The sequence below is a fragment of the Lithobates pipiens genome, unplaced genomic scaffold (assembly GCF_037356315.1).
Source record: "Lithobates pipiens isolate NorthernLeopardFrog02 unplaced genomic scaffold, aLitPip1_a1.2 Scaffold_19, whole genome shotgun sequence".
Classification (NCBI taxonomy): domain Eukaryota; kingdom Metazoa; phylum Chordata; class Amphibia; order Anura; family Ranidae; genus Lithobates; species Lithobates pipiens.
The window spans coordinates 375792841-375816046 of NW_027507764.1; the positions used below are offsets into that span (position 1 = coordinate 375792841).

The 23206-nt window shown below is 44.0% G+C and overlaps 1 protein-coding gene across 3 annotated transcripts in view; it reads right to left on the reverse strand.

Annotated features, from left to right (window-relative positions):
- Positions 1-23206, reverse strand: part of CTDP1 (CTD phosphatase subunit 1) — a 195986-nt gene that overhangs the window by 166746 nt on the left and 6034 nt on the right. For 2 of the 3 annotated variants that reach the window (XM_077492322.1, XM_077492324.1), the window contains exon 2: positions 16695-16730. The exons of the other annotated variant lie outside the window; for it this stretch is intronic. In XM_077492322.1, coding sequence (XP_077348448.1) covers positions 16695-16730 — 36 coding nt within the window. The remainder of the gene's footprint in view (positions 1-16694; positions 16731-23206) is intronic. 3 annotated transcript variants of the gene reach the window in all.

Genomic DNA, 23206 nt, shown 5'->3' on the forward strand with positions numbered 1-23206 from the left:
TGAGAACAGCAAACGATGTCCTCTCTGGCCACCATGAGGCTATCAGGATCAGCTTGCACTGTGAGTGGGCCAACCTCTGTAGAACCCGAGGTATCAAGGCTAGTGGAGGGAAAGCATATGCTAGGTGGCAATCGCGTTCCTGAGATCATCCACTCCCTGCAATCCCCCCTCTCTGGTGAGAGAAAAAACGCTCCACCTTTCTGTTCCCTCTGTGGGCAAAAAGGTCTATCTCCGGAATTCAAAATATCTGACCTATCTGGAGGAAAATATCCTGGTTTAACTCCCATTCCCCCTGGTGAATGGGCTGTCAGCTTAAGAAATCTGCCACCACATTGGCGGTTCCTTTTTTTTGGACCACCGATATGGACTGAAGGTTTCCTTCGGCCCAATTTAGAACATCCAAAAGGCAGGTTCAGTAGCTTCCTGAACCTTGCGCCACCCTGACAGTTCAGATAAGAGATAGCTGTCACGTTGTCCTCTAGTCTCTGAATCCTGCCCCTGAAGGCCTTCAATGCCTGATCCACCGAAAGGAGCTCCCTGTGGTTGGAGGAAGCCCTCTCCTGGGTCAGGGGTCCAGGATTCATGTGTTTGGAGGTCCCCCAACCCCAAGCGCTTTCATCGGTAGTAATACTTATAGGATTCCACTGGGCCCAGGGTCGACCAAACGGGAGCCTGTCCTGAGCCAGCCACCAATTTAGGGAGGCCCTTACATTTGCTGGAATGGACACCTTTTCGTCCAACGACTCCCGCTTTGTCCCAGGAGGATAAAAGGAAAAACTGCAACTCCCAGGAATGTAGCCGAGCCCAGGGAACCGCAGGAATACATGAGGTCATCAAACCTAGGACCCTCATAATCTGCCTACGATAGCAGTGCCTAGGTTCCATTAGAGAGGAGACTGCTGTTACCACTTTTAACCTTTTTTCCCTCTAGGAGAAAAAAAAAAAAAAGTTTGAGCCCCTGCATCCACCAACGTTATTTGGGATGGTACAAGAGAAGATTTCTCTCTCCGTTTACTATCCAGCCCAAGGACTCCGTAGACTCTGCCCACTTCTACTCTCACCTGTTCTAAAGACTGCCCATAGACCAAGAGATCGTCTAGGTAGGGTATAAGGGATACCCCCCGTAGATGCAGGTAAGCTACAACCTCTGCCAGGACCGGTGTGAAAACCCTTGGGCTTGCAGTTAATCCAAAAGGAAGAGCTCAGAACTGACAGTGTTGTATGCCTTTGCTCGTAAGGACTGCAAATCTCAACAGGGATTGGTGTTCCCGGGAATTCGGGATGTGAAGATACACGTCCCTCAGATCTATTTTGGCCATAAAGGCATTTTTCAATAGATGCTTGTGCACAGTGTATATGCTCTCCATCCAGAAGCTCCTTTTGTCGCAAAAACCTGTTCAGCTTTCTGAGGTTTAATATCAAGCGAAATTTCCCTGATGGTTTTTGGATGACGAAAACATGCAGTAAAATCCCGGGTAGAGCTCTTCCAGTGGAGTGGGGATGATCACCTCCTGGTTCACCAATCCCTGCAAGTTGTCCAACAACCCTGCCTTCAAAGTATCCTTGGGGAGATGGGTCAGAATAAAGTTTTGAGGGGGAGGGGAGAGAATTTCCAGGTGATCTCCCTCTGTCAAGGTCTGTAAGATATAGGGGCTTTTGGAGATCTTGCTCCACTGAGTAACAAAGCAAGAAAGTCTCCCCCCTACCCTGACACTGGCATCACTTTGACTGCTTGCTGGTATCTTTTAGGTCCAGAAAAGAGCAAGCCAAAACTTTTGCCTGCTCTTTCCCTTCCCCCACCTTCTATTTGCATCCTTCTTGGCCTTGAATTGTCCCTGGTTGGGGGGGGGGGGGGGAATGGGATTTCTGCCTCTCTCTCCCCTGGCTTTTACCAGAAACGTTTTCCTCCCCTTTTGATCATGACAAGACCTGATCCATGCCAGGCCCAAAAAGCTGGGAACCCTCAAAGGGCAACCTGCAGAGCCATGACCTGGACATATGGTCCCCTTCCCACGATTTGACCTACACGGCCCTCCTGGCGGAGTTAAGGAGGGTTGCTGATTTAGCCGTGGTCCTGACAGTTTCCATTGCCGCATCTGCTAAATATGCCGCAGCCTTGCTTATTCTCTCCAGGGAGTCTGACTTCTTTGGAATTACTCCCTCTAGCAACATGGCCGGAGAGCCTTCCCAACCATGCATCCACGTTTCTTGCTACACATGCTAGGCAGGAGTCCTCAAATGTCAAATCAGATTTTTTACAGACCTGTGACAGGGTTGTGTCTAATTTGGGGGTCTTTAAGAGCTTAAGGACCTGTCTCTTCGGGTCCTTCCACTCTCTCAAAATTATGTCTTTCAAAGTTTAATGAACTGGGAATACACTGGACTGAGGTTTACCCAACCCCCCTACATCTTATCCCAGGCTGGTCGCCTGAACTGGAGGTTCTGGGATATCCTCAGAGGCATAGATTGCCCTGAGTAACTGCCCCATGGCCTCCACGGGAAAAAAGGTGTGCATTACGTCTAGGGCTGTCACTATCCTGGCTCTCAGTCTGAGTTTTTCCCCTCCTCTAATGAGCCACCTGACTCCTCCGGGTCCTCAAACTCCTCTACTCCTGAAGTGAAAGAGGGAGGCCTCTGCGGGGTTTTCAGACTTCTGTCTGAAGTACCTTCTCTAGAGGACAGAGTCTCTCCACCACTAGTGCCAGGCCCTTCCTTAGATGGTATAACCGTCTTCTGAGATTGGAGCTTAGAAAGCATCTCTGACTGTACTGTAAGAAAGTTCCTCATAACCTGTGAGGTTTCCTTTCCCGACAATTTAGGTATGCACCTGTAACAAAAAGGCTTTACATGATCTTGTGGGAGTTTTTCGTTGCAATACCCACACCTTTTTGTTCTGGGGGAGGAGGGTTTTTGCCCTTAGCCTTGCGGGCCCCTTGAGCAGATTCACCGGGTTCTAAGGGAAGCAAAGACAGAACCCAAACTTTAACAGTCTATACTTTTTTTTTTCCTGCCCCCCCTCCCACCACCCAAGGGGTGTGGTTAAGACCCCTCTTAAGCCACCATTTGCCAAACAGAGGACTCCTCACCACCTGTAGCATTCTCCTGGGTTGTAGGCACCACTGTGTCCTCTTTCTATACCTTGTCCCCGCTGGTTCCGTACCAAGGAGCCCCGCTGTGAGGATCCAGAAGGCGAGAGGGCTTGTGGGGCCGCCGCCTGACTCCACCAGAGTCTTATATTCAAGACACCGCCCCGATCAGCACCATTTTGCTGGAGTCCCGCGGTTGGAAGGAGCATTTAGGCCTCTAGTGTCTCTGGATCCGCCATTTTGCATAGACCGGAAGTGAAGCCGCTCGGAAACAGAAGCGGCACCATCTTGCTCCACCCAGCCAGAACGCTCACTCCTAACAGGAGTGTTACCAGCATTCCCTATGTAGCAGAAATCTGTAGAGGACGGACACCCTCCGCCCCTCCAGCAGCCTGGACTCCAGTTGACCCTCCGTACATGGGGGAGCTTCTTCAGCCCCCATGTACATGGACTGGGTGGAAGGTAAGAGAGGAGGTATGTATCGTCAGAAGCTCCGGGATACCCCTGTGCCCGGGAGGCTCCTTGTCAGGGAAAACCCCGGCCATTGGTGCCCCCTGAGAAGGGATTGAGCTCTGGCTGGACCCACAGCCCTCCCTGGCTTTGGCGTCCAGCTCCCGGGGGGGGGGGGGGGGGGGGGGGGACCGTCCCCTACCAGCTTCAGGTCTCACTGCTGGGAAAGACACGGGGGGAATTGAGGGGCCTTTTAACCTCATGGGTTGATCGTGTTTCCTGTCAGGTGGACCAGTCATCTCTCAGGTTGTGCAGTCCTGGAATATAACTTATTTACAACATTTTATAATAGAAAGAAAGAAAACTTATTTCGCAAAAGATAAAAAACCTAGCAGTGGTCAACCGATATGGGTTTTTCTCTGGCCGATGCAGATATTTAGAAATTGGGGTGGCCGATATAGGATGCCTATTTTTGCGGCCGATATTTTTTGCCAGGTGGCACTGGCATGTGGCGCAGGTTGGCACCAATTGGCAGGTTTCACAGCCAATAGTGTACCTGTGTGAAACTGAATGCTCTCTGCAGCTCCGCTATATGTGAAACTGTATAGAAAGAGCGAGATTCAATTAAAAATTTTTTTTTTTTGAGGAATAGGGACTTTCAGGAAGCCATGACCTAGGTCCCTAGGGATGGATATACATGACCTTACCAGGTCATGGCTTCCTGAAAGTCCCTATTCCTAAAAGAAAAAAACAAAAAAAAAAAAAAAAAACTTTAATTGAATACAATTTTGGATGGAAACACACGGTCTAGCTCCATTAGTTTAACTTTAAATACATTCTCTGTTCCTTATAACCTTTGTCTAATTGCTGCCTCATTTGCTTAATTTTATATTCATACCCATTTGTCATCTTTATATTTCTTTTTCAATATTGTCCTATAAGCTTTAATAGTAGATTTTGTTGCTGCTGATGGGTGCATTCTGGGCAGTTTTTTTGTCCGGTCTCCTGTTCCGGGAGCTGCGACGTGTCTTCCAGGCGTCCCTCCTCCCCTTTGCCATCCGCACCACTGGGAGGACGGGCACGCCATTCTTGCATGTCGAGGTCACTCATTTCACGAGTTGTCTTTTGATGCCGTTGCCCGCAGTTTGTTCCTACCATGCTTGCGCAGAATGGGGGGAAATGGCTGTGTGCTGTGCCGGAGATTTGTCTGTCCGGGGCACGGTGTCCCTCCCCCTTACTGCGCAGCACGACATTGGTGGATCCTCAAGCAGCTGGCCTATTTAGGGGCATTCCTGGCACAAGGCTGTTTTCACACATAGATGTGCACACCAACTGGCTCTCACATTCTCTTGGTTCCCCTCACAATGGGTACCTCATCCTCACAAGTTAAATTTGTCATATTCACCAGTATCATTATGGGTTTATCACTTTCACCATTTAAGTTTTCCCCCCAAATCCCCCCCCCCCACATTTCCCTGTCACTCACATCATACTCCCCCACACTAATTTTCTTCATGTCCTATCAGCACTCCTCCCACTTTTTTTTTTTTGTCTTCCTTTCTTTTCTCCCCCCCCCCCCCCCCCCCTCACTGTCTCTCTCTCTTTCCCATTTCCTCCCCTCTCTCTCATTTTCCTTCCCATCTCCCTCCCCCTTCCTTTCCTTCCTCTACCCTCTTTTCCTTCCTAGTTACACCCCCGTTTCCTTTCATAGAGCATCCTCGTCTGCCGTACCTTCACTGGATATCGCTCCCTTTCCAGCCTACGAGGTCTCCAGCTCAGCTCCCGGTTTGGAGCCTACTCCCGGACGGCTTACAGGACTCTGCCATCACACCAGCAACATATCAAACCTCAATATTTTACACATGCTTGCTCCTGATGAGTGGTATTAAAAACCACAAAACGGTTGCCGTGTCTTCAATCATATCATGATTCTCTAAGTGACTATGCAATTTTACTCATTCAGGTCCAGTGAGGCTATAGGTCCTGCAGGCCATATTTTAATATTGGGTTATATCTACTTCTGTGAGGTGAACCAGGGAATTTTATGTGTATTATGAGAGATTACCATTAACCACATTGTTAATTCTTGCGTATTACATATTACTGTTATGACATGTGTATGATGATTATTACCATGCATTCTTACTAGGAATTTGTATGCTTTTTAATCTAGTTTAATAAAAAATTCCTTGCTTCATCTAAAAGTATAAAGTCCCACCTCCCTTTTGTGTTAAATACACTTCCCTTCTTGAAATTCAGCGTGATGTCGGGAGGTGAGGGGGACCTAGCAGCTATCCAGCCAATGATTGGGCTGCTTAAGGGGTGGGGCCAAATACACATAGCAGCCCGCCCAGATCCATTCCCATTGGCTGGTGTTGGATAGCTCGCCCACCCCCGATATCCAACATCAATTTTGACAGCTCTTCTCTCTCTCTCTCCATACAGTTCCACACACCACAGTGCTGCTCTGCCAACAGAGTGTGGAGAAGGGAGGAGGAACCCCACATTGCTCCTCCCATCTCCACACTCTTCTGGCAGAGGTACAGCCAGTGTTTAATATCGGCCTAATTTGGATAATAAATGGGCCGATGCCAATTTCTCCACAATGGCCAAATATCAGCCGATATAGCGGTCGATCTCTATCAAATACCACCAAAAGACAACTATTTGTGGGAACAAAATAACAAAATTTGTTTGGGTACAGTGTAGCATGACCGTGCAATTGTCATTTAAAGTGTGACAGAGCTGAAAATTGGACTGGGCAGGAAGGGGTGTATATGCCTGCTATTGAAGTGGTTAAAGTTAGGGCTGCAACTAACGATTATTTTTAAAATCGATTAGTTGGCCGATTATTGTTTCGATTAATCGGTTAATAACCTTAAAAAAAAAAGTGTGTCAAATTGACGTTCATTTTCAACCACAGTGACAGGAAAATTTGGAAATCATAGAAAACTTCTTAGTCAAAAGGAATTCTCAGACGGTGTTTGTGGTTTTCGTTCAGAAATGACATTCATTTTAAAAACAGAATGTAAAAAACAAGTGAAAATTTCAAACAAAATTCTTTCATTCAGCGAATGTACAAAGATTTTTCGTCTGAATATTCTCATCTGAAAACTGATCGGTGTGGCCAGCATAAGGCTCGGTATACACCTATGCAGTTTGCTTTTGATCTGTTTCTGCCGTGCTTTTTGCAGTACGTTTTGATTTTTGCGCATGTGATTTTAATGCAATTCGCATTTTTGCATCTTTTTGGGCAGATTAAAAAACACAAATTGCTGCAAAAATGCATTACATGCTTTTTCTGCAGCTTCTCCATTGAAGTATGTTGAACCAATAAAGCACCATTTTGCGTTTAAAGTCCCTGACCATTTCAGATGTGAACGTGTCCCATAGGAAACCATGTAAATGAACTGTAGTGCATTTCTGCAAAAAGCACCAATAAACACATAGCTGTGAACCAGGTCTAAGACGTTTAGTAACATAATGGGGTTAAAAAAAATGAAAATGAGCCCTTTATAGTAGAAAAAAGCAGATAATCACTACTGTAGGGGTTTATTTTTTTACTGTAGAACAGTGAAAGTAATATTTTTACAGTAGCCATTATTTGCTCTTTTTGTACTATCAAGAGCTCATTTTAGTTTTTTTTAACACCATTATTTTACTGGCCGATTAATCGATTATGAAAATAGTAATCGATTAATTTCATAATCGATTAATCGATTAGTTGTTTCAGTCCTAGTTAAAGTCCATGAGCAGGGTAGATCATCCATCATTTATGGATCAGTGGAGATATGTATAGCTGTCTTAATTTATTCGATCTCCCGCAACCCATTCGCTAAAAACTGAACCCTATCAAAACAATCATGCAATACAAGGATCCACCACAACACTGTATTTCACTTTTTTATAAAGCCCTGATGACCTTGCAAAACCCAGGTTATCCAAATTATATAGGCTGTTGGGAAAAAGACATTACAAATTACATTTACAGACAAGCAAAAAGATAAAGGCTATACAACTCTTAGCCCTTGTACACACAGTCGGAGATTCCGACAACCAAATCCGTCGGATTTTGTCCAAAACTGTTGTATACACACGGTCAGACAAAGTTGTCGGAAAATCCGACGTGATGACGTCATTTCGTTACGACGGGACTATGTTCACACTAGTAGCCAATAGCTTTGGTGTAGGAATTTGATCTGAGCATGCTTGGCACTTTGTCTGATCGGAAGTCTCTACACATGATCGGAGTATGTCTTATCGGAGCATTTTGTCGGAAAATATTTCTGGCAAGTTGGAAAAGTTGGTCCGATGGATATTCCAACGGAAACAGTCCGCTGCAGACCACACACAGTCGGAAATATCCGACAAAACGCTCCGGACACATTCCGACGGAATCTCCGACCGTGTGTACAAGGGCTTATACGCCCGCCACTTTGTGTAGAAAGACAGAGGTACATTTTAAACTTATTACTCTGTGGCATTATACACCAGTAAAAACGACATACAATGTTCACATCAAATTCACCAGTGTTGGAGTGAATGTGGAGACCGAGCCACACATGGGCCAATATAGTGGTCTTGCCCTAGAAGTAGCGAAGTTGATCTCTGGTTCAGGTCTAATTACTCGCCCCTGTAACAATTACTTTTCTATTCCATTGTAGGAATGAAGCAATAGGTCAATATAGGATGTCTATGATTCCATATCTGTTAACCGCATGTAAATCTAATTCCCATTATATTGGGGAAAGCGATCTATACCTACTACTATCTCACGATGTCTATGAAGGGTTGATGAGCTCTGACTAATGGAAGAATTAACTTGTAGAAATAAATGGCTGACCAGGAAATATCTTAAGACATGGGCAAAATGGTTCGAATTTAAGAATACCATGTTATGTTATATTATGAATTTTAGACTCCTGTGAACAGTGAGTCAGAGTAGGACTTATCAGTTAACATTGAGCAATTTATTTTTTAGCCATTTCAGCCCCGGAAGATTTGGTTGCTGAATGACCAGGCCATTTTTTGCGTTTCGGCACCGAGACGCTTTAACTGACAATTGGTGGTATTTTATCTCCTCTGCGGTTTTTATGCTAACACGCAATAAGCATATAGTGATTGGTTTGCGCAAAAGCTATAGCGTCTACAAAATAGGGCATAGTTTTATGGCATTTTTATTATTAATTTTTTTTTTTACTAGTAATGGCGGCGATCTGCGATTTTTATCAGGACTGTGACATTATGGCAGACGCACTGGACACTTGACCCCAGTCATTTATACAGCGATCAGTGCTATAAAAATGTATTGATCACTGTGTAAATGACACTGGCAGGGGTTAACCCCTTGATCACCCCCTAGAGGTTAAGTGTGTCCTAGGAAGTAATTCTAAAACGGGAGGGGGGGGGGGGGCTACTACTTACATGACAGCGATCGCGGTTACCGATGACAGGGAGCAGTGATCTGTCATCACTAGGCAGAACAAGGAAAACGCCTTGTTTACAAAAGGCATCTCCCCATTCTTCTGCTCCGTGACACGATTGCAGGCACACGGCGGACATAGATGGGACCCGCGGTCACAGAGCACACGGCAGGCGCGCGTGCCCACAATGCTGCAGCTAAAAAGGGGACGTACCTGTACGCCCTCCCCCCCCATCTGTATCATTCTGCCAACGTATATCGTCATGCGGCAGTCGGGAAGGGGATAAAGTGGCTTAACCACTTTAAGCAACTTGAAAGCGCAAAAGGTGCTTTTGGATTTAGGCTGTGAATAATTCTCACACATGTGACATGCCTATACTCAGGAGGCATAGCAGAATGTGTTTCAAGGTGTAGTAAGATGTATGCCTATGCAGTGTGTGAGAAATACCTTGATTAACCACTTCAATACAGAGCACCCCCCCCCCCTCCTACATGCCCAAGCCAATTTCCACCTGTCACATTTTAAATGACAATTGGGTGGTCATGCAACACTGTACCCAAACAAAATCTATAATTTTGTTCCCACAAATAGCTTTCTTTTGGTGGTATTTGATCACCACTGGGGTTTTTAGGCGGCACTGAAAGTCTGATGGGCACTGATGGGTGGCATTGGTAGGAATTACTGATGGGCACCGATTAGCATCTCTGGTGGTCATCCTCAGGGAGGAACGAAGGAGGACACAGAGGGGGGTGGGACCTGGGGAGCCCACAGAGGAGCACAGAGGGAAGCCGGAGGATACAGGGGACACTCATCCCTGAGTGTCCAGGTATTGTACTAGGCATCAGGAGTACTCCTGCAAATGTATCGGGACAAACCTAGAGGAAAAGCAGATAAATGGCTCTTCCGGTTTACACTGTCATCAGCTGTGATTGGACACAGCTGGTTACATGGTAAAGAGCCTATGTCAGAGGCTCTTTAGCTAGATCGGAGATGCGGTGGGCGTGGCTTATTTTGCTTGACATGACGCCGAGAGAGAGAGAGAGAGAGAGAGAGAGGAGAGGATAATGGATTTATATACAGTTATGCTCACAAGTTTACATACCCTGACAGAATTCATGATTTATTGGCCATTTTTCAGAGAATATGAATAACTCATGGTTCGCGTTTGGTTGAAGCCATTTATCATCAACTGTGTTTACTCTTTTTAAATCATAATCACAACTACCAAAATGACCCTGATCAAAAGTTTAAATAACCCAGTTCTCAATACCGTGTTTTGACCCCTTTAACCTCAATGACAGTTTGAAGTCCTTTGTGGCGTTTGTGGTTGAGGCTCTTTATCTTCTCAGGTGGTAATGCTGCCCATTCCTCTTGGCAAAAAGCCTCCAGTTCCTATATCTTCTCGGGCTGTCTTGTATGAACTGCACGTTTGAGATCTCCCCAGAGTGGCTCAATGATATTGAGGTCAGGAGACTGAGATTGGCCACTCCAGAACCTTCACTTTATTCTGCTGTAGCAAACGACAGGTCGACTTGGCCTTGTGTTTTGAATCATTGTCATGTTAGGATGTCCAAGTACGTCCCATGCGCAGCTTCCTGGCTTATAAATGCAAACGTTCCTCCAGTATTTTTTGATAACATGCTGCATTCCTCTTTCTCCAATTTTGACGAAATTTCCTGCGCCTTTGTGGCTCACACATCCCCAAAACATCCGTGACCCACCTCCATGTTTCACAGTAGGAATGGTGTACCTTTCATCATAGGCCTTGTTGACTCCTCTCCAAATGTAGCGTTTATGGTTGTGGCCAAAAAACTAAATTTTGGTCTCATCACTCCAAATGACTGCCAGAAGGTTTGAGGCTGGTCTCTGTGCCATTTGGCGTATTGTAAGTGGGATACTTTGTGACATTTGTGTAGTAAAGGGATTCTTCTGGCGATTCAACCATGCAGCCCATCTTTCAAGTGCCTTCTTATTGTGCATCTTAAAACACACCACGTTTTCAGAGTTCAGCATTTCACCTGAAGTTGTGCGTTTTTCTTTATATCTCAAACAGTTTTCCTTGCAGTTGTGGCTGAAACTGTAGTTGGTCTACCTGACCGTGGTTTGGTTTCCACAGAATCCCTAATTTTCCACTTCTTGATTAGAGTTTGAACACTGCTGATTGGCATTTTCAATTCCTTGATATCTTTTTATATCCCTTTCCTGTTTTATACAGTTCATCTACCTTTTTCCGCAAATCCTTTTACAATTCTTTTGCTTTCCCCATGACTCAGAATCCAGAATGTAGCACTGGATGAAATATGCAAGGGTCTGTCAGGAGTCCAGAAACTCATTGACCTTTTTTTACACACACTAATTACAAGCAAACGGATCACAGGTGAGGATGTGGTTGTAAACTCTCCCCCACAACTTTGTCCCATGTAAATCAGCATAAAAAACCCTAATGAACACTGCTTGTAGATATCTCCTTACTTGCTTTGTATTGTTGTATCCCTTTTGTTCTTTAGAATGACATTGAGCATGCCCAGATCTCCCCTGATTTACGGCACACTATGTGCTTATCTATCTGTTATCAGGACTTCCTACGGCACACCACTGATATCCCAGGAGGCTGCAGAATCATTGAGAGCTTCCTCCTACACACCATGTGACCTCATATGCAGTGTAAACCTCACCATTACTGCTGAAGCCGATAAGACTGACACAGGCAAACAGACAATCGGCACAATACTATGAAATAAAACAAGTCAGCTATGAACAGGGAAGCAGGGTTGCCATAGAAATGTTGGATTGAGAAGGAGGCTTGGTTAACAGTACAGGAAGTGCTCAATGTAAGGGCGGAAATACACTCCACTGTGGACTCAGAAAACAATACCCAAGATGGCGCTGCCTAACCCCTGGAAACAATTTTTTTAAAGTTTCCTTAAACAGTAATATGCGATTTGGGTTGGATTACAGTGGCTATCATTTGATAATTACTTATTATAATGGACTAAATGAAAAGCAGCATCAGAGTAGGAGAGTTTACTTCCTCTCTAATAGTCATTAAAACCCCTCTGTGTCAACTTGTATGCATGTTATCAGGCCAAAATCACCAGGGTATGTAAACTTTTGATCAGAGTAATTTGGGAAGTTTCTGTTGCGATTTAAAAAAATAAAAAGTAAACACAGTTGATTGATAATAAATGGCTTCAGCCAAACACTAACCATGAGTGAAAAAAAAAAAAAAAAAAAAAAAGTTTGTGTGTTGTCATTCATATTCTCTGAAAAACAGCCAATAAATCTTATGAGCACGTGTGTGTGTGTGTGTGTGTGTGTGTGTGTGTGTGTTAACAAAAGTTGTAATTTAAAAAAAAAAAAAATAAAAAAAAAAATTTACAACTTCAAATACCTCACCATACCTCTTAGGCCGCGTACACACGGGCGGATTGTCTGCCCAACTAAGTTCGTCAGACAATCCGACAGACAGTCCGTCCAAATTTTGAATGAACGGACTTGACCACACACGATGAACAGACAGTCCGCTGAAAACTTGCGCGATGACGTGTACAGCACGTACGACGGGACTAGAAAAACGACGTCCAATACACTGCAATGCAACCTTCGGCCGTGTAAATCCTTTCTGAGCATGCGCCATACTTAGTCCGTCCAACTTGCCTACACACGAGCGGACTGTCCGCTGAAACCAAGTTTGGACGGACAAAATTACGGGAATTCCGAAAGACAAAGTCCGTCAGACTGTCCGCTGAAAAAGTCCACTGAAGCCCACACACGAGCGGATTGTCCGCTGAAACACGGTTCAGCGGACTAAGTTGGGCAGACAATCCGCCCGTGTGTACGCGGCCTTACTAAATATATATTGGACTGTCTACCTTCCAAAAGGGGATTACTTGCGGGGAATTTGTATTGTCTGTGCATCTTAGGGCCTCAAGAAATGAAATAGGCAATCATTACAAGACTAATCAATTTTAAAATATACAGTGCCTTGCAAAAGTATTCATCCCCTTGGCATTTTCGTGTTTTGTTGCCGCACAACCTGGAATTAACATGGATTATTTGAGGATTTGCATCATTTACATTTACAGAACATGCCCACAACTTTGATTTTTTTTTCTTTTTTCTATTATGAAGCAAACAACAAATAGGACAAAATAAGAGAAAAAAAAAAAGTCAATGTGCATAACTATTCACCCTCCTAAAGGCAATACTTTGTAGAGCCACATTTTGCGGCTATCACAGCTCCAAGTCGCTTTGGATAAGTCTCTATGAGCCACATCTTACCACTGGGATTTTTGCCCATTCCTCCAGCTCCTTCAAGTTGGATTGTTTGCACTTGTGAACAGCAATCTTTAAGTCTGACCACAGATTTTCTATTGGATTGAGGTCTGGGCTTTGACTAGGCCATTCCAACAGGTTTCCCCTTAAAACAAAGTCTTGCTTTAACAGTGTGTTTGGAGTCATTGTCCTGCTGGAAGGTGAACCTCCGTCCTAGCCTCAAATCACACACAGAGTGGTACAGGTTTTGCTCAACAATATCCCTGTATTTACAGTGCCTTGCGAAAGTATTCGGCCCCCTTTAACTTTTCAACCTTTTGCCGCATTTCAGGCTTCAAACCAAGATATAACATTTAATTTTTTTGTGAAGAATCACCAACAAGTGGGACACAATTGTGAAGTGGAACGAAATCTATTGGATAATTTAAACTTTTTTAGCAAATAAAAAACTGAAAAGTGGAGCGTGCAAAATTATTCGGCCCCTTTACTTTCAGTGCAGCAAACTCACTCCAGAAGTTCAGCGAGGATCTCTGAATGTTCCAATGTTGTCCTAAATGACTGATGGTGATAAATAGAATCCACCTGTGTGTAATCAAGTCTCTGTATAAATGCACCTGCTCTGTGATAGTCTCAGGGTTCTGTTGAAAGCGCAGAGAGCATCATGAAGACCAAGGAACACACCAGGCAGGCCCGTAATACTGTTGTGGAGAAGTTTAAAGCCGGATTTGGATACAAAAAGATTTCCCAAGCTTTAAACATCCCAAGGAGCACTGTGCAAGTGATCATTTTGAAATGGAAGGAGTATCAGACCACTGCAAACCTACCAAGACCTGGCCGTCCCTCTAAACTTTCAGCTCAGACAAGAAGAAGACTGATCAGAGATGCAGCCAAGAGGCCCATGATCACTCTGGATGAACTGCAGAGAACTACAGCTGAGGTGGGAGAGTCTGTCCCATAGGACAACAATCAGTCGTACACTGCACAAATCTGGCCTTTATGGAAGAGTGGCAAGAAGAAAGCAATTTCTCAAAGATATCCATAAAAAGTCTCGTCTAAAGTTTGCCACAAGCCACCTGGGAGACACACCAAACATGTGGAAGAAGGTGCTCTGGTCAGATGAAACCAAAATCGAACTTTTTGCCCACAATGCAAAACGATATGTTTGGCGTAAAAGCAACACAGCTCATCACCCTCAACACACCATCCCCATTGTCAAACATGGTGGTGGCAGCATCATGGTTTGGGCCTGCTTTTCTTCAGCAGGGACAGGGAAGATGGTTAAAATTGAGGGGAAGATGGATGCAGCCAAATACAGGACCATTCTGGATGAAAACCTGTTGGAGTCTGCAAAAGACCTGGAACTGGGACGGAGATTTATCTTCCAACAAGACAATGATCCCAAACATACAGCAAAATCTACAAAGGAATGGTTCACAAATAAACGTATCCAGGTGTTAGAATGGCCAAGTCAAAGTCCAGACCTGAATCCAATCGAGAATCTGTGGAAAGAGCTGAAAACTGCTGTTCACAAACGCTCTCCATCCAACCTCACTGAGCTCGAGCTGTTTTGCAAGGAAGAATGGGCAAGAATTTCAGTCTCTCGATGTGCAAAACTGATAGAGACATACCCCAAGCGATTTGCAGCTGTAATCACAGAAAAAGGTGGCTCTACAAAGTATTAATGCAAGGGGGCCGAATATTTTTTGCACGCCCCACTTTTCATTTTTTTTATTAGTTAAAAATTTTCAAAAATCCAATAGATTTTGTTCCACTTCACAATTGTGTCCCACTTGTTGGTGATTCTTCACAAAAAATAAAAAATTTTATATCTATGTTTGAAGCCTGAAATGTGGCAAAAGGTTGAAAAGTTCAAGGGGGCCAAATACTTTCGCAAGGCACTGTAGCACCATCCATTGTTCCCTTAAACCTGACCAGTTTCCCAGTCCCGACTGCTGAAAAACATCCCCACAGCATAATGCTGCCACCACCATATTTCACTATGAATGGTGTTCTTTGGGTGATGTGTTGGGTTTGCGCCAGACATAGCGTTTTCTTTGATGGCCAAAAAGTTAAATTTTAGGCTCAGACCAGAGCACCTTCCTCCTTCCTTCCATTTTGGGAGTCTCCCACATGCCTTTTTGCAAACTCAAAACGTGCCATTTTGTTTTTTGCTAAAAGCAATGGCTTTCTTCTGGCCACTCTGCCATAAAACCCAGCTCTATGGAGTGTACGGCTTATTGTCATACTATGTACAGATACTCCAGTCTCTGTTGTGGAACTCCGCAGCTCCTCCAGGGTTACCTTAGGTCTCTGTGCTGCCATTATTGCCCGGTCCATGAGTTTTGGTGTACGGCCGTCTCTTGGCAGGTTTGTTGTTGTGCCATGTTCTTTCCATTTGGTTACGATAGATTTGATGGTGTTCTTAGGGATCAAAGATTTGGATTTTTTTTTTTATAACCCAACTCGGACTTAACAACATTGTCCCTTAATTGCTTGGAGAGTTCATGACAGTTTGGTTAGTGGTACCTCTTCGGTACTTAGGTGTTGCAGCCTCTGGGGCCTTTCAAAAAGGTGTGCATATGTAATGACAGCTCATGTGACACTTAGATTGCACACAGGTGGATATCATTTCACTAATTATGTGATTATTGTGTGATAATTGTTTAATTATGCTAATTATCAGTTTTTTATTTCTGAAAAATAGTTTTATGTATAAATTTTTCAAATTTCACCTCAACTTAAGACTATTGTGTTCCGATTCATCACATATAATTCAGATTAAAAAACATTGAACTAAAGGCTGTAATGTAAAAAAAAAAAAAAAAAAAGGTAAAAAGCCAAGGGGAGTGAATACTTTTGCAAGGTACTGTATATACACCAAAAGATTGCCCGGCCATTGAGGCGGCGCAGCGCACGCACCCAGCTGTGAAGCCACAAGCTGTCACATCCGGATGCCCACACTTGCCATGGGGGGGGGGGGGAGACGGAAGTTCGGGCAGCCGCATTGCTGGATCGTGGGACAGGTGAGCGTTTGTTTATTAAAAAAGTCAGCAGCTACACTTTTTGTAGCTGTTGACTTTAATAAACACAAAAAAGGCTGGAATGTTGCCTTAAAGTTTTATAAGTTTGCTTTTCTAGAAAAAAAAAAAAAGCTAATTTTTGCAGAGAAAAATTATATTTTTTTTTCCTGAGAACCTACAAAGCATTGCCCCCCCCCCAGCAGTGATTGACCGCAGCGGAAGCCAAGGGCTCCTGCTGATGTTTATTAGCCAATGAGAAGGCAGGGAACAGGGAGAGCTTCTGCTCTTGTGCACATCGTTGGTTTGGGATCGGTCTCTGGTGAGTATAAGGGGGGCTAAGAGGGAAGCTGCACACTGAGGGTTTTTTTTACCTTCATGCATAGATAGGTAAAAAACCTTCTGCCTTTAAAACTACTTTATTTTTCTTTAAAAACAAATACCTTTGGTGCTCTGTTGCTTTTTCATTTATCAAACACCTATAAAAAATAAAAATAAAAAGACTTTGTTTTTTAGCGAGCATGATAACAATCAAGTCCCTCTATACAATATGAGGTAATTTCTTCTAAAGAAACAACCACACCCTCCCTCCCTCCCCAGGGTAACAGCACATGGCAATGTTCAGCTGCAGACACGCCTCTTGCCTGTCAGACACAAATTGTTTACTACAAATCCTCAAAGGCACTGAAGGAAAACAAGAAGGTCCCTTTATTCCTTCTCTCCAAGGACTACAGACACACAGATGGGAGCAAAAGCAGAATGTGTTTTGGATTTAGTTTAGCAATCTGCTGCACTGTATTCATTTAAGAAAAAAAAAAAAAAAAATATATATATATATATATATATATATATATATATATCAAACTTCCCTCCTCAGTCATATTTATGTGGACCCATAATAATGTACATGAATACATTTTTATCATGTATGCCTTAATCAGTGGTAAATATTACATGGCGATTTACTCTTTCCATAAACATGCATCCAATATCCACAAACACATCAAGGACCAAACCAATTTAAAGTGGAAGTAAGTTTGATCAGTAATTCTCACCATTACTGGCGCATGTGCTCTAAAGGAACGGCCACCCTTGACGATCCTTCAGAGTCATATGCCCTAATCGACAGCTCACACATGCATGTGCAGAAGTGACATCATCGTGGCTCCGGCCAGTCACAGAGCCGGAGTCTGCGAACCTGGAAGCAAGAGGGGTGAAGATGGGAGCCTGGAAGAGCTTCGTTTTAAGGCAAATTTCACATAATGTGCTAGTATGCGATGCATACTAGCACATTATGACATTACCTTGCAGGGCAGGGCAAGAAGAAAACAAAAGTCCAGCAGTTTACAACCACTTTAAGGAGAGAAGCAGTTGAGAAGAATAGGGGTGCTAAAAGTGCATTATTCAGCCCAGGTTCACACAAGTGCGATCACAGACATCACATGTGATTCGCACCATGCAGTGCAGATCACATGCGATGTCCAAGATGCAAGTTCAACCATACAGTTGTCTTATGTAGGCGAATAAGATTAAAGTACAATATGTACTTTGCTCCACAGGCTTCTTCCTTTTCATAAGACCAGTCCACAAACCCACTCCTTTGTGCTTCCAAAAACATCTCACCTATTTAACATGTACAATGCAGGGCCAGTGGTCCTGCCATGCCTAGGGGTACTCCAATGGCCTCACAAATCCCAAGAACGCAGAAAAGAGCGTTGGTTGATGGGGGAGCAAGGAATAAAGGTAAGAAATTCAGGGTTTTTCAACCAGGGTTCTATGAAGTCCAAAAGGTTCCTCCAGGAGGTTGCTAGGTGTACCTTGAGCAATTTCTGAATCTCAGATAAGTTCCTACTGACGAGGTGCGCTGGCAGGACGCTAAAAAATAAAAGTTGGTGGTGTATACACCGCTCCTAAAGTGCGCCTGCCCACTGTGCTTTGCGTGCGATTTAAACCATTATTCTGCTGCTAGCGGCCGAAAAGCACCTCGGGTTAAAGGGCCCTAAAAAAAAAAAAAAAAAATAAAGTCCTGCAAGCAGCATCTGTCAAAATAAAAAATATATTATATATATATATATATATATATATATATATATATATATATATATATATATATATATATATATACACACATTATATATACATACACACAATTTTTTTTGAGTAATGTTGCAAGACTGAGTAACCGTCAAATTGTGAAATCGCTGAACACTTAGAAATGGCCTGGGCAGAAAAGGGATGAAAGTACCCAGTATTGAGGTGGTTGACTGAACAAGCTGAACATTGTAGCCGAGTGTATACACCGCTTCTAAAGCGCCCCTGAAATCATTGGGCAGCGCCACCGAAGCAGCAGCGCTTTGCCAGTGCCTTTAACCCTTTTTCAGCCACTAGCAGGGGTTAAAAGCTCCCCGCTAAAACGACGTTAAAGCACCGCTAAAAATAGTTGTGCTTTAACGCGGGTGCCTGCCCCAGTGTGAAAGTGCCCTAAGGAGCATTTTTCTCATGGACCCTCACACCAATGTATCATAAGTTGTAGAGATAATCATTTTTAGCAAGGCTTCCCTGAGATTGGAAACTTATTTCAATGCAGTAACAACACAGGCAATTTGTCTTTTGCCCTATGGCTTCAGTACCCACCAATGCGCTGCAATGGTGTTCGCTGGAAAAAGTTGGACATGTTGCACTTTGCACAGCGCATTCTGACACGATGTAATGCATAGAAACATGCACAGCAGCGTGCGAATAAGCAAATTCTATTACGTGGCCCTTTGGACATGTTGAAAACGCACCCAAGGGCCACGGTATTTACCAGGTCAACCACCACTGCCTAGACCCAACAAGCATTTAACCCTTACAGCACAGAGGGACAGCCACTGCAAGGGATACTATTTCTACAACCCAGAAGTCAACTCTAACCACTTTCAGACCGGACCATTTTGCTGGCTTAAGACAAGAGCCTTTTTGCAATTCGGCTCTGCATCGCTTTAAATGACAATTGCACAGTTGTGCGACGTGGCTCCCAAACAAAATTGATGTGCTTTTTTCCCCACAAATAGAGCTTTCTTTTGGTGGCATTTGATCACCTCTGCGGTTTTTATTTTTTGCGCTATAATCAAAAATAGAGCGACAATTTTGAAAAAAATTCATTATTTTTTACTTTTTGCTATAATATCCCCCAAAAATATATAAAACTGTTTTTTTCTTCAGTTTAGGCCAATACGTATTCTTCTACATATGTTTGGTAAAAAAAATAAAAATAAATAAACCGCAATAAGCGATTGATTGGTTTGCGCAAAATGTATAGCGTTTACAAAATAGGGGATAGTTTTATGGCATTTTTAATTTTTTTACCCTAGTAATGGCGACGATCAGCGAATTTTATTGTGACTGACATTATGGCGGACTCATCGAACATTTTTGGGACCATTGTCATTTAAACAGCAATCAGTGCTATACAAATGCACAGATTCCTGTGTAAAGGACACTGGCAGTGAAGGGGTTAACCAGGGGGTGGCAGTGTAGGGGTTTAGTGTGTCCTAGGGGCGTGTTACTAACAGTGGGGGGCTGGGCTGTGTGTTAGTGAACACTGATCTCTGCTCCAATCACAGCGGCCATTGAGCCCGTGGGACCTGCGACCAGACTCACGGGGGTCCCAACCGGCACATGCGCCTGCCGCCACGCACATGATAGCAGGACGGCCTGCCGGTGCCATTCTGTCAACGTACATCATTGTGCGCCGGTCGGGAAGTGGTTATAATTCCATACTGGCTTCTATGGATAAGAAACATAACTTTATTAATATAAAAAGGTGGAAAGTATTATACTCCACCGCCATTCTAGGTGAGGGAATCAGGAAGTGAACTGTTGCGGCTTCACTTTCCAGTTCCCTACTGCGCATGCGCGAGTCGGTATCTGTACCCCCCCCTCCCCGAAAAGGTGCCAACTGTGACACCGGAGGAGGGGAGAGTTCAGATGAGCGGAAGTTCCACTTTAGGGTGGAACCCCGCTTTCAATAGTAAATTGACATGGCTATTGACAAATAGGGGCATCTCCAACATGCCCCATGGCCAGGATTGTACCCCCTCAAACAGCAAGTACCTCCACATAACAACTGAGTCTACTCTGACTTTAAAATCTTTTGAAATACTGATCTGGAACAAGCACACTGCAAATAAAGTCACAATTCCTGATCTGCCTATTTTTCATGGGGTCAGTCTTACCAGCATCATTTTGGGGAAGGAAGTAAATGAAAAATAATCTCCCATTTAGGCCCCTTTCACACGAGTGGATAGAATTCAGCTTTTAGCTGTGGATAGATAAAGCTATCTACCGCAACTAAACTCACACAATGCTTTCCTATGGCCCCACTGACACTATATTTAGCAACAGTTTCGTTACAGGGTTTTGTGTGGTTAGAAAAAATAAATTTGACTGCGTCCAGGACCGATTTATTGCAGCTATCTGCAGGTAATTGCAGTGTACTATTTTACCTGCAGATAGAAGCGGCAACAAGGAAAGAAAAATAGGAAGCACAACAGAAATGGCAAGACTGTTCCACCGCAGCTAAACACAGCGCATGTAAGCGCAACTAATCGCAATGTACAAATGCAAGCAATTACTGTCCCTGGGGTCTTGGAATTTCGAAATAACAAAACATGCTTTTATCAGCAGAACAGCCGCCCGTGTGAAAAAGGGCTTAATCGGTGTGATGCACAGAAAAGCCTTCTTAGAACTGAAAGTATCTGCACTGACACTCAAGTGTCTGTTTCCCTTCACTTTTTTTTTTTTTTGTTTCACGATTTTCAGGAAGAAGTGGCTTTCAGAAAATCACAAGACCCATTGCATTGTTATTTCTCTTTATCTCCACGTCATTAGATGGTAATTGAAAGAATTTTTTGTTGTGCAAAGGCAACGTCCAACTTGTGTGTTGTGGCACACGTATTACCACAACCTATGGCAATGCACCTGCTAAATAAGGGGTGTGGTGATCAACACACCATACAGTAGAGTGAAAAACATGATGCAACCCATATACCGTGCGGTGTGCTGCTTTTTTTTTTATCCGCTTTAGTGCAATGGCAACCTATCCACTATAAATAGGCTGCCTTAAAGTGATTATAAAAACTTATTTTTTTTTTTTTAACCAATACAAACATGTTATACTTACCTGCTAAATCCTCCTTTTCTGGAGTTCCCCACCAGTGATCCAGGACCCTCCTGTTCAGTGAGTGTCCCCAGGGAAAGCCACTATCATTGTGGGCACCCATGCATGCTCGCTCCCAAGCAGCCCAGTCTGCCTCTATTGACACAAACTGAACGGCTTGGCCCTGCCCCTCGCTTCCTTATAATGGCATTTGTTAAGACAGCAGCAGGAGACAATGGCTGCCACTGCTAGCAATCTAACCAATAAGCAGGGAGACCCTTTTACACATCTCTGGATCAGAATGGGCTCATGTAAGGGGGGGGGGGGGTGCCTCAAGCAGCACAGGAGTTTTTTTTACCTTAATACATAGAATGCATTAGAGTAAAAAAACTTGGGGCTTCAGAACCACTTTAACGTTAACACATTTAGCCCCCATTCAAATTGGAGCGACTCATCGTATGATTTGATAGGTCAAGTCGCACCTTATTGCCAGCAATTGCACTGTTCAAATGGGTGCAGCGCTAAATTTGCTGTGCTACACCGATTTGTAAAGAGTGGTTCCTGCACTACTTTTGGTGATTTCAGGTGCGACTTGCGTAGACATCTGTTCATGGAGTCACACAGATGTCTTCCAAGTCGTAGCCAAAGTGGCACTGACATACAGCTTTGAAACTGTGCAATTTCAGATCATTCTGCTCATTTGAAAGCTGCCGTCAATGTGAATGGGGGCTTACACTTTTTACTAGGGTTGTCCCGATACCACTTTAAGACTGGAGTAGAAGTACCGATACTTTTTTTTTTAAATGTCATGCAACAGTGACACTAATATTCAGCATCGAGGTGTGGACTGTCAGTAGCTTTTTATTATATTTTGTTTTTACAACACTGCACTGGTGCGGTGATCAGAAACATTGTTGCTGGTTGCACTGGTCAGGTGACACTGGGACTGGTGTTGCCACAATCAGGGACAGCATTGCTGGCTTACACTAACTGGTGTAGCAGCGATCAGGGACACTGACTGATAGCACTAGTCTGGTGACACTGTACTGCTGTGACGCAATCTGGAGATCATGGCTGGCGGCACCAACATACATTTCCACCAGGAAATACATGATCCAACTTTTCTTTTAAAGCACAGCATGCTGAAAAGGCCTCTGTTTTGGAATATAACCGCAGGCCTAGACAACAGCATACAAAAATAATGCATAAAAGTACAACAAATAATACACAGATTAATTCTCAATACTACTGAGCCACATATTGGGAGGGAACTGCGCTGTCCTGGAAGATTCCTGGAAATTCAGTTAACCACTTCTGGACCAGGTCACGGCGATATGCGTCAGCTCTTTGAAGAGGGATATCATTGTTATGGCAGGAGGTGGCCGCCATAACCTCGGTAGCCTTTTCTTCAGTGAGCGGTATGGTTTCAGATACCATAGTCTGATAGTCTCCATAACATTGCAGGGCAGAAGCAATGTGAAAACGTCACTTATGCCCATAGCTCTCTTTTTTTTTTATTATTGCATTTTAGTGTAAATAGAGTCTTTTTGAACCCCAGATCTCATATTTAGGGCCGGTTCACACTGGGGGCGATGCGAGGCGACTTGCCTCGCCGCGACCTGCCGCGACCTCAGCGGCGACTTGCAAATTACTTCTGTCGATGCAAGTCGCCCCGAGGTCGCCCAAAAGTAGTACAGGAACCTTTTTTCTAAGACGGAGCGACTCGAGTCGCTCCTCTTAGAACGGTTCCATTGTACAGAACGGGGGCGACTTGTGAGATCGCGGCACGGCAAGTCGTGTCGCCCCCTGTGTGAA